This window comes from Oncorhynchus clarkii, chromosome 5 (assembly GCF_045791955.1).
Source record: "Oncorhynchus clarkii lewisi isolate Uvic-CL-2024 chromosome 5, UVic_Ocla_1.0, whole genome shotgun sequence".
NCBI classification, from domain to species: Eukaryota; Metazoa; Chordata; class Actinopteri; order Salmoniformes; family Salmonidae; genus Oncorhynchus; species Oncorhynchus clarkii.
Window position 1 is genome coordinate 45,121,613 of NC_092151.1, and position 14,674 is coordinate 45,136,286.

The 14,674-nt window shown below is 44.2% G+C and overlaps 1 protein-coding gene across 1 annotated transcript in view; it reads left to right on the forward strand.

Moving 5' to 3' along the window:
• LOC139408907 (SH2 domain containing 3Ca) overlaps positions 1-14,674 on the forward strand; it is a 38,069-nt gene that overhangs the window by 17,123 nt on the left and 6,272 nt on the right. Inside the window, exons 2-9 of the mRNA XM_071153357.1 lie at positions 1,923-2,051; positions 4,926-5,078; positions 7,139-7,416; positions 8,335-8,462; positions 8,693-9,234; positions 9,673-9,788; positions 14,065-14,236; positions 14,327-14,438. Coding sequence (XP_071009458.1) covers positions 1,923-2,051; positions 4,926-5,078; positions 7,139-7,416; positions 8,335-8,462; positions 8,693-9,234; positions 9,673-9,788; positions 14,065-14,236; positions 14,327-14,438 — 1,630 coding nt within the window. The remainder of the gene's footprint in view (positions 1-1,922; positions 2,052-4,925; positions 5,079-7,138; positions 7,417-8,334; positions 8,463-8,692; positions 9,235-9,672; positions 9,789-14,064; positions 14,237-14,326; positions 14,439-14,674) is intronic.

Here is a 14,674-nt window from a genome sequence, read left to right on the forward strand (position 1 = left end):
TGCCCAGAATCCCTTTCACACAGACACACACTTCACGCCCACTTCACTTCAGAAACGTGACGTCAAATCTAATCTGAGTGGAAACTGCTGCGGTTTTCCTGCCCTCCTCCATCCCTCCATCCTTCCCTAGAGGAGGAGAGGCGAAAGAGGAGGAGGTGAAGTAGAAAGTGGGGGTTTAATCAACTTATCTCAGAGAAGAGGAGAGAAGGGGGCGGGTGACCAGAAGCATACAGTGACCCGGGGCGATATGGTATTGATTGTCTGCCTTCTGGAGCCCCCTCATCTCTTTCTCTCACTCATACAGACAGATAGACAGCTTCACTGATCATGGATGGATGGATGGATGGACGGACACACGCGCGAAGAGATGCAGTACTTTCAATGATAGTCTCACTTGTAGTTAAAAATCCTGCTTGTACAGATGTAGGATCTTAATTTTCTACGGTAGGAAAATAATCCTGCAGCAACAGGAAATGTGAATATTTACATGGATTATAATTAATGGAAATGTTTGTAGGGATTGTTTGTCACGGCTGTTGAAGGAAGTGGACCAAGGTGCAGCATTTTGAGCGTACATTTTCTTTTGTTATTAAAAATGATGCCAACAAAGCGCCAAATGAGAAAACAACCGTGAAGCTACATGCTATAAACAAAAGTCAACTTCCCACAAAGACAGGTGGGAAAAAGCTGCCTAAGTATGATTCTCAATCAGAGACAATGATAGACAGCTGCCTCTGATTGAGAACCACACCCGGCCAAACACAAAGAAATAGAAAACATAGAAATAAAGAAACTAGAATGCCCACCCTAGTTGGCAGCTGTCTATCATTGTCTCTGATTGAGAATCATACTTAGGCAGCTTTTTCCCCACCTGTGTTTTGTGGGTAGTTATTTTTTGTTTTGTTTTTCTGCACCTGACAGAACTGTTCGTTGTTATTTTGTTCAAGTGTTTTTTGGAAAATAAATCATGAACACTTACCACGCTGCGCTTTGGTCCACTCCCTTTTCTTTTAACGGCCGTGACATTGTTACAGTTTCTGAAATGTCAAAGTGGAAAGTGGAACTTTAGAACCCTTTTTAAAACTCAAACACACTACAGGAATAATCCCTGTAACAAAAGGGTGATCAAATTAAGATCCTACACCTGTAGAAGTGTACTTGGATAGTGTTTACTCCCAGTGGGTGTCAGATAACGTCATATCTTTCCATTTAGCATCTCATCCCTGTGTCCATAGAGACCGTGTTGTTATTGTTTGTTTTGGTGGTTGTGCCTCTACTGGTAGTATAGAGATGCTGTCAGTGTGTTTACTCCTCTCTCTCATCTCTCTCTCGCTCTCTGTGTCTCTCTGACTCACTCTCTTTCCCCCTTCTCGCTCTCATCTCCCACTCCCTGTCTCTCTCTTTCAGTTCCTCTCTCACTCTGACCCTCTCTCTGTTCTCCCTGGCCGCGTATTTCCTCATAGATCTGGACTCGAATGTAAATGTCTTTGTCGTCATGGTGATTTCAACATAACTTCAGAACAGTACTGTTGAAATGTGTAATACTGTAAAGTCTTGCATTCTGATTGTGTAACTACGGTTGTTGGTGGGACTGTGGTGCGTGAGTTACGCTGTGCTGTGTTTGTGTGCGTAGGAATGGAGGATGTTAGGTCATAGATTACTATATAACAGACATTTTAAAGACAGGCAGAGTACTGTAAGCCTACACACACACACACGTAAGAAAGAGTTTTATTTAGAAAGGTTTCACAATGGGGGAAATCAGACCTTCTTTGAAATCAGGTCAATGAGTGTTGGATTCCACGTACTACATTGTACTGTGTGTGTGTGTGCGTGCGTGCATAGTACCAGTATCACTGCTGTCCTGCTAGCCTGAGGGGTGAGCAGCTGTCTCACAGGGGTGTGTTTCCTGTTCCCTCTAGTTCTCCAAGGAGAAGTACCTGCTGGAGTCTCCACCGGAGAAACTACGGAAGGAGCTGGAGGAGGAGCTGAAACTCTGCAGCAGCGATATCAGGAGCCATGGCTGGTACCATGGACACATCCCTCGAGAGGTACACACACACACACACACAGAGAGTACACATACAGAGTACAAACACACACAAAGAAGAGTGGTTATCTACGTGCATACTGTTGTCTTCTTAGTTAGTGATGTTTCATGCACAATAAAAGTCCCATGCGTGCATTTCTTTGCCAACTTATACCTTCCGCTGTAGTATTTATTGACATTCTTACTGACTCATTTGCATAATGAACAGCCTTCCATATGCTCTTAGTCCAAGACAAAACGGCAAAATCCTGAACTTGTGAAACGTTCCACACACACACACACACCGGTGTGGCCGCACAGTCCTCCTGACACCCATCCGCACTCCTCCCTCGCTTTCTGTCTGTAGTGTGAGTTAAACCATCTGTGAGTCTGTCTGTCTCCCTCCCTCCGTCTGCGATGCTTCAGCACATTAACATAATGCTACATTCACACTGGAGTAAACAGACAGAACAGGGGGAACCCGTGGCTCACCCTCACTGCTAAAACAATGCACTGTCTCCATGGTGATGGGCTCCCACGCAGCCAGCCACAAGCAGCAGCACCCCTGTCTGTGTCTGTCTGTCCCTGCTGGTGGTGGTGGTGGTGGTGGTGGTCTGGCCTGTAGTAACAGCGCTCCCTGCTGGCCATATGGAGAAAGGCTTTACTACGGAATTATACCTTTAGACATTGTGTACTCCTATTATAGCATGCCTCTTCATAACAGTTCTCACAGGAAATCTTAGTTGTGTATAAGCTGTTTCCACACTAGATGTGTGCTTAACATTGACTTCGAGTCACTTTGTGTACTTTTCAGGCGTATAGAATAAAGGGTACCAATGTTGTACAGTTGAAGTCGGAAGTTTACATACACTTAGGTTGGAGTCATTTAAACTCGGTTTTCAACCACTTCACAAACTTGTTAACAAACTATAGTTTTGGCAAGTCGATTAGGACATCTACTTTGTGCATGACACAAGTCATTTTTCCAACAGTTGTTTATAGACATATTATTTCACTTATAATTCACTGTATCACAATGGGTCCAGTGGGTCAGAAGTTTACATACACTAAGTTGACTGTGCCTTTTAAACAGCTTGGAAAAATCCAGAAGATGATGTCATGACTTTCAAAGCTTCTGATAGGCTAATTGACATAATTTGAGTCAATTGGAGGTGTACCTGTGGATGTACCTTCAAACGCAGTTCCTCTTAGTTGACATCATGGGAAAATCATTAGAAATCAGCCAAGACCTCAGAAAAAAAATTGTAGACCTCCACAAGTCTGGTTCATCCTTGGGAGCAATTTCCAAACGCCTGAAGGTACCACGTTCATCTGTACAAACAATAGTAAGCAAGTATAAACACCATGGGACCACGCAGCCGTCATACCGCTCAGGATGGAGACACATCGTGTCTCCTAGAGATGAACGTACTTTGGTGCGAAAAGTGCAAATCAATCCCAGAACAACAGCAAAGGACCTTGTAAATATGCTGGAGGAAACCAGTACAAAAGTATCTATATCCACAGTAAAACGAGTCTTATATCGACATAACCTGAAAGGCTGCTCAGCAAGGAAGAAGCCACTGCTCCAAAACCTCCATAAAAAAGCCAGACTACGGTTTGCAACTGCACATGGGGACAAAGATCGTACTTTTTGGAGAAATGTCCTCTGGTCCGATGAAACAAAAATAGAACTGTTTGGCCATAATGTTTGGGGGGAAAAGGGGGAGGCTTGCAAGCCGAAGACAACATCCCACCCGTGAAGCACGGGGGTGGCAGCATCATGTTGTGGAGGTGCATTGCTACAGGAGGGACTGGTGCACTTCACAAAATAGATGGCTTCATGAGGGAGGAAAATTATGTAGATATATTGAAGCAACATCTGAAGCAACATCAGTCAGGAAGTTAAAGCTTGGTCGCAAATGGGTCTTCCAAATGGACAATGACCCCAAGCATACTTCCAAAGTTGTGGCAAAATGGCTAAAGGACATTAAAGTCAATGTATTGGAGGGGCCATCACAAAGCCCTGACATCAATCCTATAGAAAATGTGTGTGCAGAACTGAAAAAGCATGTGCGAGCAAGGAGGCCTATAAACCTGACTCAGTTACACCAGCTCTGTCAGGAGGAATGGGCCCAAATTTACCCAAATTATTATGGGAAGCTTGTGGAAGGCTACCCAAAACGTTAAACAATTTAAAGGCAATGCTACCAAATGCTAATTGAGTGTATTGTTACGTCCATCGTGGAATGAATGAGACCAAAGCGCAGCGTGGAAAGTGTTCGTGATAGTTTATATTTAGTTGGTGTTTCATTATTAAATGAACGACAAGTTCTGCAGGGCTAGACAGCTACTGTGCAAAAACAAGATCTCAGGTGGAAAACAGGCTGCCAAAGTATGATTCCCAATCAGAGACAACGATAGACAGCTGCCTCTGATTGGGAACCATACCAGGCCAACAAAGAAATAGAAAACTAGAACGCCCACCCAAATCACACCCTGACCTAACCAAATAGAGAAATGAACAGGCTCTCTACGGTCAGGGTGTGACATGTGTATGTAAACTTCTGACCCACTGGGAATGTGATGAAAGAAATAAAAGCTGAAATAAATCATTCTCTCTTCTATTATTCTGACATTTCACATTCTTAAAATAAAGTGGTGAACCTAACTGACCTAAGACTGGGAATTTTTACTAGGATTAAATGTCAGAAATTGTGAAAAACTGAGATTAAATGTATTTGGCTAAGGTGTATGTAAACTTCCGACTTCAACTGTGGATAAAACAGTCTTCTAAAAATGTCACTATAACAATGTTATGGACCTCATAACAATCTAACAATGTTATAAGAATGTTATGAAATAACCCTCCTAATTCCTTTCTGTCAACCTCCAGCTATCGGAGACTGTAGTCCTGCAGAACGGAGATTTCCTGATCCGTGATTCGCTGATTAACATGGGCGACTACGTCCTAACGACCCGCTGGAACCACGAGGTTCTGCATTTCAAGATCACCAAGGTCCTGGTCAAGTCCAGCACTGAGTCGAAGGTATGTATTGTAACTTGCAGACCTGGGTTCGTGTACTATTTCAGGTATTTGAATGACTTTTCAATACATTTCAAAACAAGTATTTCAATCCAATGTATTTGAAAAACAAGTTGCTGAACATGTAAATGCATTTGAAAATACTATTTGAAAAGTATTGTTATGGATTTACAATTCCTTCAAAGACATATCATTGGAAGTGTTTGAAATACAGTATTTTCTAATAAATATTTGATTTAATTTTATTTGAAATAACAAACAATTTACAATTATATAGGTCTATTTTCACTGTTTAACCTCTAGCGTCGAGCAATCCCGTATCCGGGAGCGTAATCATAGCCTCAAGCTCATTACCATAACGCAACGTTTCCTATTCATGAAAATCGCAAATGAAATGAAATAAATATATTGAAACACAAGCTTAGCCTTTTGTTAACAACACTGTCATCTCAGATTTTCAAAATATGCTTTAACCAAAGCTACACAAGCATTTGTGTAAGAGTATTGATAGCCTAGCATAGCATTAAGCCTAGCATTCAGCAGGCAACATTTTCACAAAAACAAGAAAAGCATTCAAATAAAATCATTTACCTTTGAAGAACTTCGGATGTTTTCAATGACAAGACTCTCAGTTAGATAGCAAATGTTCATTTTTTCCAAAAATATTATTTGTGTAAGAGAAATAGCTCCGTTTTGTTCATCACGTTTGGCTAAGAAAAAAAAACGAAAATGCAGTCACTTACAACGCTACAACTTTTTTCCAAATTAGCTCCATAATATCGACAGAAACATGGCAAACGTTGTTTAGAATCAATCCTCAAGGTGTTTTTCACAATTCTATTCGATGAAAAATCATTCCTGGCTTCTGGTGCGGCTTCTTCTGCTCATAAACAGTCAGGCACTTCTCAACTACTTCTTTCAGGTTTTTGTTATACCTGGTAAACCAATTGGTGAGATGTTTAGTCAGTCCTCTGATGCATGGAATGATGTAGCTGGCTGTGACGATATCAGATCCTTGCACACAATCTGTGGCAACCTCAAAGGGGGTTAGGATGTCCCCAGCATCAGCACTGACATACTTCTTGTGCATGGATAGCTTGGTGACAGGCGGTGTGTTATGCTTTCCTTCATCCGCATTGAGAGAATCATTTTCGGTTGAGTTCCACCTTGTGACAGTGGCTGGTTGGCAGACAATTCTTCTCTTTCAGGAGATCCTGTGCAAATGTTAGTGGGAGACAATGTTGGAGGATTTGGAAATGGCTGTGTTGAGGTTATCTGCAGATTTAAGCCATATAAACATATTCAAATACACAGAAAAAAAGTATTTTAAATAACAAATACTGGTCACCAGGCCGGTCAAAACTCCAGCCCATCAAAACAGGCTTTTCAAACAGCTCTTACACTAAAAGGGCATTATCATAATTTTCACAATTTCAGAGTGTTATTCCAACCTCATCATGTGGAAATACCGGTCAAAAGGTTTAGAACATCCCCTCATTCAGAAGGCACACCTGTTAATTGAAATGCATTCCAGGTGACTACCGCATGAAGCTGGTTGAGAGAATGCCAAAAGTGTGCAAAGCTGTCATCAAGGCAAAGGGCGGCTATTTAAAGATTCTGAAATATTAAATGTATTTTGATTTGTTTAATACTTTTTTTGGTTACTACATGATTCCATGTGTTATTTAATAGTTTTGATGTCTTCACTATTATTCTACAATGTAGAAAATAGAACAAATAAAGAAAAACCCTTGAATCAGTAGATGTTTCTAAAACTCTTGACCGGTAAGTGTATAAAACAGGAAAATCTAGTTTTTGACTGCACTTAAAGATTTAATGACAAGTCTAGTGAGTAAGGTGACTATGGATAAACTATTTATATATTTTTATGATCTATTGATTATTATTATTATTATTGTATATGAATTGTATATGAACTGTTGACTGTTGCTGTTTTATGCTGCTATCTGATTTTACTCCTTATATTGTTGGTCATTGTCTTTTTGTCCTTGTGACTGTGTTGCAATGATTTGACAACTAAGTGTTTCTTATTTTATCTTAAGGTCCAGTACCTGTTAGAGACGGACAGCTTCGACTCCATACCTGAACTGGTGAGGTTCTACGTGGCCGGCCGGCGGCCTGTCTCCCAGCCCAGTGGAGCCCAGATCTACTGTCCAATCATACGCACCCTACCCCTGCGCTACCTGGAGGCCACATTTGCCTTAGCCAATAGCAGGCACAGCCTGGCCCACTCACCGTCCAGTCAGAGAGGAGCGTACATCAAGAGGCGGAGCGTAACCATGAACGACGGATTGACCACAGAGAAGCTGATACCTCACAGGTGAGAGACAGACTGACATGGTATCATTGTTATATTATTTTCTACGACATTCTTGTTCTGTGTGTGTGTGTGTGTGTGTGTGTGTGTGTGTGTGTGTGTGTGTGTGTGTGTGTGTGTGTGTGTGTGTGTGTGTGTGTGTGTGTGTGTGTGTGTGTGTCTCTCTCAGTGTTGTAAAGCAGATGTTTCATTGCCCATTCATTCCCATTGTGCGGTCAGTGATGTGGAGTCCATCAGTCCAGTGGAACCACCAGTTCTCCCAGTACCAGTCCCAGTAGCTACACCCGTACCAGTGGTACCAAAGCCAGAAGTGAAAGCTGCTGTCGTGGGGTGCAGGTGGTGTGTGTAAGCCCATTTGGGTCAGAACACCGGTGTTATGACAGAGTACTGACCCCTTCTCACTCTCACCCCCTGCCTCTGATTCACTGAGAGCATGCTAGATCCGAGCCATACTTTAGACTCTGCACAATATGGCTCGGTGTTAAACTAGTTGCTACACCGGTCACTCTGACACTGAACTGTCTGCACATCCTTATAACGCATGACTGTCTGTTTCCTCCTCCTCGGCACAGCAACCCGAGGTCAAGCTTAGCCTGGTCACAGATCTGTTTGTGCTTCCTTCAAATCAAACCTTGTCAACTCGTATGGTCATTGTCATGCCAAACATGACATGACATGACAGTGACCATGTGGCCATGCAGCACAAACAGATCTGGGACAAGGATAAGGTTGACCTGTGTTTCACCTCTTCTTAGTAGACCAATAAGGGAAAAATGTTTATCTGGCACTTAAGGTAAAATATAGACTTTTGGGGCATTTAATCAAATCAAAATGATCCTATGACAACTCTCACACGGTTCATGGGAACCCAGCCACGTTACAAAACAATTGGAAATGACTGTGTTGGTTTGTGTTTTTCAGCCCTTCTACTATTCACAACCACAAGGATGCGATGAGGAACTGTGCCGTGAGTATGGATCAGATCCAGGAGTATCGCTGTCCCCTGTCTCCAGTAGGAGAAACACCTCTCTCCCCAGCATACAGCCACAGTGAGTGTTTCTGTCATGGAGATATTTTACAAGGTGGTGCTGTGGTGCATTTGATTGAGCATGCCTGTCTACAGTGTAAGATGGGTAGGATTTGCACTTTTGAGACAATTCCATTAGCTCCATTGCCCCCAGGCGAGCTCAATCAAGCACAGCTAAACAGAAACATTACGAATTGAACCCTCATATTGAATATACAATACATGTGTCTAACCCCCTGCTTATCTCCCCAGTCCACAGACACAGAACCCAGTCAGGGGGTAGAGTTCTGGCAGTGGTTCCCCCCTCACCAGTCCTGAGACGCTCCAGCGAGCCCCAGCTCAGCCCTGGCTCCAACAACAACCTACCCGACATGCTAGCTGCCAGCTCCCACTCCACCCCGGCCCACTGCTCCTGCCCAGCCCCAGCAGGGGGCTCTGGAACAGAGGGAAGCTACTGCGACCTCAGGCCCTCCCCGGCCCCATGTCCCGGGGCTCCATGTGCCGCTGGTATGCCCCCCACGCCTCCAGCTAAGAGCTACGTGGAGCGGCTGCGTGTGGAGGAGGGCCGAGGGCCTGCCCCAGGGAGGGAGAACGGAGCAGGGGCTGGGGGAGAGGCGTTCAGCGCCCCCCTGGTGGAGACTGCCTCCTCCTTCAGACCAGGGAAGTACCTGTCACCCCTGATCCCCCAGGAGAACAAGCCCTTGGAGATGAGCGTGCTGAAGCGAGTCAAGGAGTTGTTGGCTGAGGTGGACGCTAGGACGGCTGCTAAACACATCACAATGGCCGACTGCACGGTATGGACACACGTGCATACAGTATGGACCCATAGGACTTTGAATAGGGTTATAAGAGCAGCATTCTGGCACTGTGCACCTTGGACCCCTGAACGTAACTCAGTGATGTCACTAATCCCTTACGGTCAGCCACACTACTCCGTCACAGAGTGTTGCTCAATTAACTCCTGTTAATGGTAGAGCAGCAAAGAGCAACCTGAGGTTAATACAGGGACGACTATGCTACTCTCAACACTATTTACTCAACTCATTATTTGAATTTGAATTAAGAGCCAATTAACCACATGTTGCAGTGACCATGAATACATTAAGATAGAAATGACAATAAACCCTTCCTATCTCCTCTCTCTCTCACCTCTCCTATCCTTCCCGACCTCTCTGCTTCCTTCACTCACTCCTTCCCTCTATGTTGTGCTTCCTCCTTCTGTCTGTCTGCAGGTGGCAAGGATACTGGGCGTTACCAAGGAGATGCAGAGGATGATGGGAGTAGGTTCAGGACTTGAGCTTTTGACTCTACCTCACGGACATCAGCTGAGACTGGACCTACTGGAGAGGTAAGGGTTAATATTAATATAATATGTAGGGTTGTGGTTGAGGCTAGGGTTGAACTGGGATGAAGACATGAAGTTAGAGTTAGGGTTGTGATTGAGGCTAGGGTTGAACTGGGATGTAGACATTGTCGTGTCTTTGGCTATGCCGGATTAAGTGATATGATATGCTATTCTATTCTATAAAATTATTTCTCCGTAATTAATGTTACCTGATTGAGCTAATCATGTAAATGTAATTAACTAGAGAGTCGGGCACCACAAAATAATATTTATAGAGCTGTTATCTTCCGAATAAACTCTTAAAGACCTAGTCATATTTTACATCAATAGCAGTCAATATTAATCGTCATCTTAATTCAGTCTCATCTGAAAGTTGTAAATTCTTAGTTATCTGCACGAACCCTGGCTAACAAGTTGAATCAGCAATACAAAATTGGGTTTAATTATTTATTTACTAAATACCTAACTAATCACACAGAATTACACATACACATAATTAAATCATAACTTGATTACAAATTACGTCATAAAGGAAAACGTCCCTAGTGGGAGGAACAGATATGACAGCTTGTTACACAAAAGAGAAGGGCTGGGTTTGAATGAAAGAGCGGGAAGACTGAGGAACAAAGGGAAGAAGCTGTGCTATCGTAAATACAGTATCTTATTCCATGTGAATCCGATAACTCTGATGTATAGACTTTCCACTGTAGAGTTTATGTCATCTTATGATTGTGGTTGAAACGATGTGGACATGAAGCTAGGGTTAGGGTTGTGGTTGAGGCTAGGGTTGAACTGTGATGTGGACATGAAGCTAGGGTTATGTTTGAGGCTAGGGTTTAACTGAGATGTAGACATGAAGACTGGGTTGTGGTTGAGGCTAGGGTTGAACTGGCATGTAGACATGAAGTTAGGGTTGTGGTTGAGGCTAGGGTTGAACAGGGATGTGGACATGAAGCTAGGGTTAGGGTTGTGGTTGAGGCTAGGGTTGAACTGTGATGTGGACATGAAGCTAGGGTTATGTTTGAGGCTAGGGTTTAACTGGGATGTAGACATGAAGACGGGGTTGTGGTTGAGGCTAGGGTTGAACTGGCATGTAGACATGAAGTTAGGGTTGTGGTTGAGGCTAGGGTTGAACTGGGATGTGGACATGAAGTTAGGGTTGTAGTTAAGGCTTGGGTTGAACTGGGATGTGGACATTAAGCTAGGGTTGAACTGGGATATAGACATGAAGTTAGGGTTGTGGTTGATGCTAGGTTTGAACTGGGATGTTGACATTAAGCTAGGGTTAGGGTTGTGGTTGAGGGTTGAACTGGGATGTAGACATGAAACTAGGGTTAGGGTTGTGGTGGAGATTAGGGTTGAACTGGGATGTAAACATGAAGTTAGGGTTGAGGCTAGGGTTGAACTTGGATGTAGACATGAAGCTAGGATTAGGGTTGTGGGTAATGGTAGTGTTGAACTTGGATGTGGACATGAAGCTAGGGTTAGGGTTGTGATCAGGCTAGGGTTGAACTGGGATGTGGAAATGAAGCTAGGGTTATGTTTGAGGCTAGGGTTGAACTTGGATGTGGACATGAAGTTAGGGTTATGGTTGACGCCTTGGTTGAACTGGGATATAGAGGGTTTAGGGTTGTGGTTTAGGGTTGTGGTTAAGGGTAGTGTTGAACTTGGATGTGGACATGAAGCTAGGGTTAGGGTTGTGATCAGGCTAGGGTTGAACTGGGATGTGGAAATGAAGCTATGTTTAGGTTTGATGCTAGAGTTGAACTGGGATGTGGACATGAAGCTAGGGTTGTGGTTGAGGCTAGGGTTGAACTGGGATGTAGATATGAAGTTTGGGTTGTGGTTGAACTGGGATGTGGACATGAAGCTAGGGTCATGGTTGAGGCCAGGGTTGAAATGGGATGTGGACATGGAGTTGGAGTTAGGATAGAACTTGGCTGTAGACATGAAGTTAGGTTTATTGTTGATGCTAGTGGGCTAGGGTTGAACTGGGATGTGGACATGAAGTTAGGGTTGAGGTTAAAGTTAAACTGGAAAGTGTGGACATGAAGTTAGGGTTGTTGCTGAGGCTAGGGTTGAAATGGGATGTGGACATGAATCTAGGTTTATTGTTGATGCTAGTGGGCTAGGGTTGAACTGGGATGTGGACATGAATCTAGATTTATTGTTGATGCTAGTGTGGAACTTGGATTTGGACATGAAGTTAGAGTTGAGGTTAGAGTTGAACTGGGATGTGGACATGAAGTTAGGGTTGTTGCTGAGGCTAGGGTTGAACTGGAATTTAGACAGGAAGTTAGGGTTATGGTTGTGGTTGTGGTTGAGGCTAGGGTTGAACTGGGGTGTGGACATGAAGCTAGGGTTAGGGTTGTGGTTGAGGCTAGGGTTGAACTGTGATGTGGACATGAAGCTAGGGTTATGTTTGAGGCTAGGGTTTAACTGAGATGTAGACATGAAGACTGGGTTGTGGTTGAGGCTAGGGTTGAACTGGCATGTAGACATGAAGTTAGGGTTGTGGTTGAGGCTAGGGTTGAACTGGGATGTGGACATGAAGCTAGGGTTAGGGTTGTGGTTGAGGCTAGGGTTGAACTGTGATGTGGACATGAAGCTAGGGTTATGTTTGAGGGCTAGGGTTTAACTGGGATGTAGACATGAAGACGGGGTTGTGGTTGAAGCTAGGGTTGAACTGGCATGTAGACATGAAGTTAGGGTTGTGGTTGAGGCTAGGGTTGAACTGGGATGTGGACATGAAGTTAGGGTTGTAGTTGAGGCTTGGGTTGAACTGGGATGTGGACATTAAGCTAGGGTTGAACTGGGATATAGACATGAAGTTAGGGTTGTGGTTGATGCTAGGTTTGAACTGGGATGTTGACATTAAGCTAGGGTTAGGGTTGTGGTTGAGGGTTGAACTGGGATGTAGACATGAAACTAGGGTTGAGGCTAGGGTTGAACTTGGATGTAGACATGAAGCTAGGATTAGGGTTGTGGGTAATGGTAGTGTTGAACTTGGATGTGGACATGAAGCTAGGGTTAGGGTTGTGATCAGGCTAGGGTTGAACTGGGATGTGGAAATGAAGCTAGGGTTATGTTTGAGGCTAGGGTTGAACTTGGATGTGGACATGAAGTTAGGGTTATGGTTGACGCCTTGGTTGAACTGGGATATAGAGGGTTTAGGGTTGTGGTTTAGGGTTGTGGTTAAGGGTAGTGTTGAACTTGGATGTGGACATGAAGCTAGGGTTAGGGTTGTGATCAGGCTAGGGTTGAACTGGGATGTGGAAATGAAGCTAGGGTTATGTTTGAGGCTAGGGTTGAACTTGGATGTGGACATGAAGTTAGGGTTATGGTTGACGCCTTGGTTGAACTGGGATATAGAGGGTTTAGGGTTGTGGTTTAGGGTTGTGGTTAAGGGTAGTGTTGAACTTGGATGTGGACATGAAGCTAGGGTTAGGGTTGTGATCAGGCTAGGGTTGAACTGGGATTTGGAAATGAAGCTATGTTTAAGTTTGATGCTAGAGTTGAACTGGGATGTGGACATGAAGCTAGGGTTGTGGTTGTGATCAGGCTAGGGTTGAACTGGGATGTGGAAATGAAGCTATGTTTAGGTTTGATGCTAGAGTTGAACTGGGATGTGGACATGAAGCTAGGGTTGTGGTTGAGGCCAGGGTTGAAATGGGATGTGGACATGAAGCTAGGGTTGTGGTTGAGGCTAGGGTTGAACTGGGATGTAGATATGAAGTTCGGGTTGTGGTTGAGGCTCGGGTTGAACTTGGATGTGGACATGAAGCTAGGTTTAGGGTTATGGTTGATGCTAGGGTTGACCTTGGATGTGGACAGGAAGTTAGGGTTGGGGATGTGGTTGAGGCTAGATTGGAACTTGGATGTGGACATGAAGCTAGGGTTAGGGTTGTGGTTGAGCCTAGGGTTGAACTGGGGTGTGGACATGAAGCTCTGTTTAGGGTTGTGGTTGAGGCTAGGGTTGAACTTGGATGTGGACATGAAGCTGGGTTCGGGTTAGCTGAGACTGGACCTGATGGAGAGGTTAGGGTTCAGCTCAATGCTGGACATAAAACAGCCAGAGAGTACACGCTGGGAAATTGAAATGTCCCTCCCGTCATATTCCCGTACACCCCAGACGACCTCTTTCTTTGTCGCAATTAGCCTTGGGACGAGTGAACTCTCGTCATGGTAAGTCAATTGGGCTCCTCAACCGTGACTGTATCCTCATCTACTCTATCTACTCATCTCTTGCTTCCTTAATCTCCCATCCCGCCCTTCCCAGGTTCTACACCATGTCTATAATGATGGCTGTGGACCTGCTGGGGTGTACAGGCAGTACAGAGGAGAGGGCTGCTCTGCTCCATAAGACCATCCAGCTGGCTGCTGAACTCAAGAGCAATCTTGGGAACATGTTCGGCTTTGCTGCTGTGATGAGAGCACTGGAGCTGCCACAGGTATATGGACATAAAGTATGCACACACACACACACACATCATAATTATATTTTAATTGACATTACTCATGCTGTTCTACCTCTCCGTCAGATTTCTCGTTTGGAGCAGACGTGGATGACGTTGCGTCAGAGACACACAGAGGGAGCCATCCTCTATGAGAAGAAGCTCAAGCCCTTCATGAAGAACATGAACGATGGCAAAGGTATGAAGCTGGAGGCTCAGATAGCACTTTTTTACAAGGCACTCTGTCACAGGAGAGCACAGCGCACAAAGCATGATGTATATCTCATGGTGAAGGAATGAAAAGATGAATCACTATTGAAAAGTCTCAAGATAGATGAGTCTGAGTGTCTCGCTACCTGTCTACTAGATGTTATATAGTATTTCAGTGACCAGTGTTTCTAACTCTCTGTATCTGTGTGTCCTCGGTGTGTATTT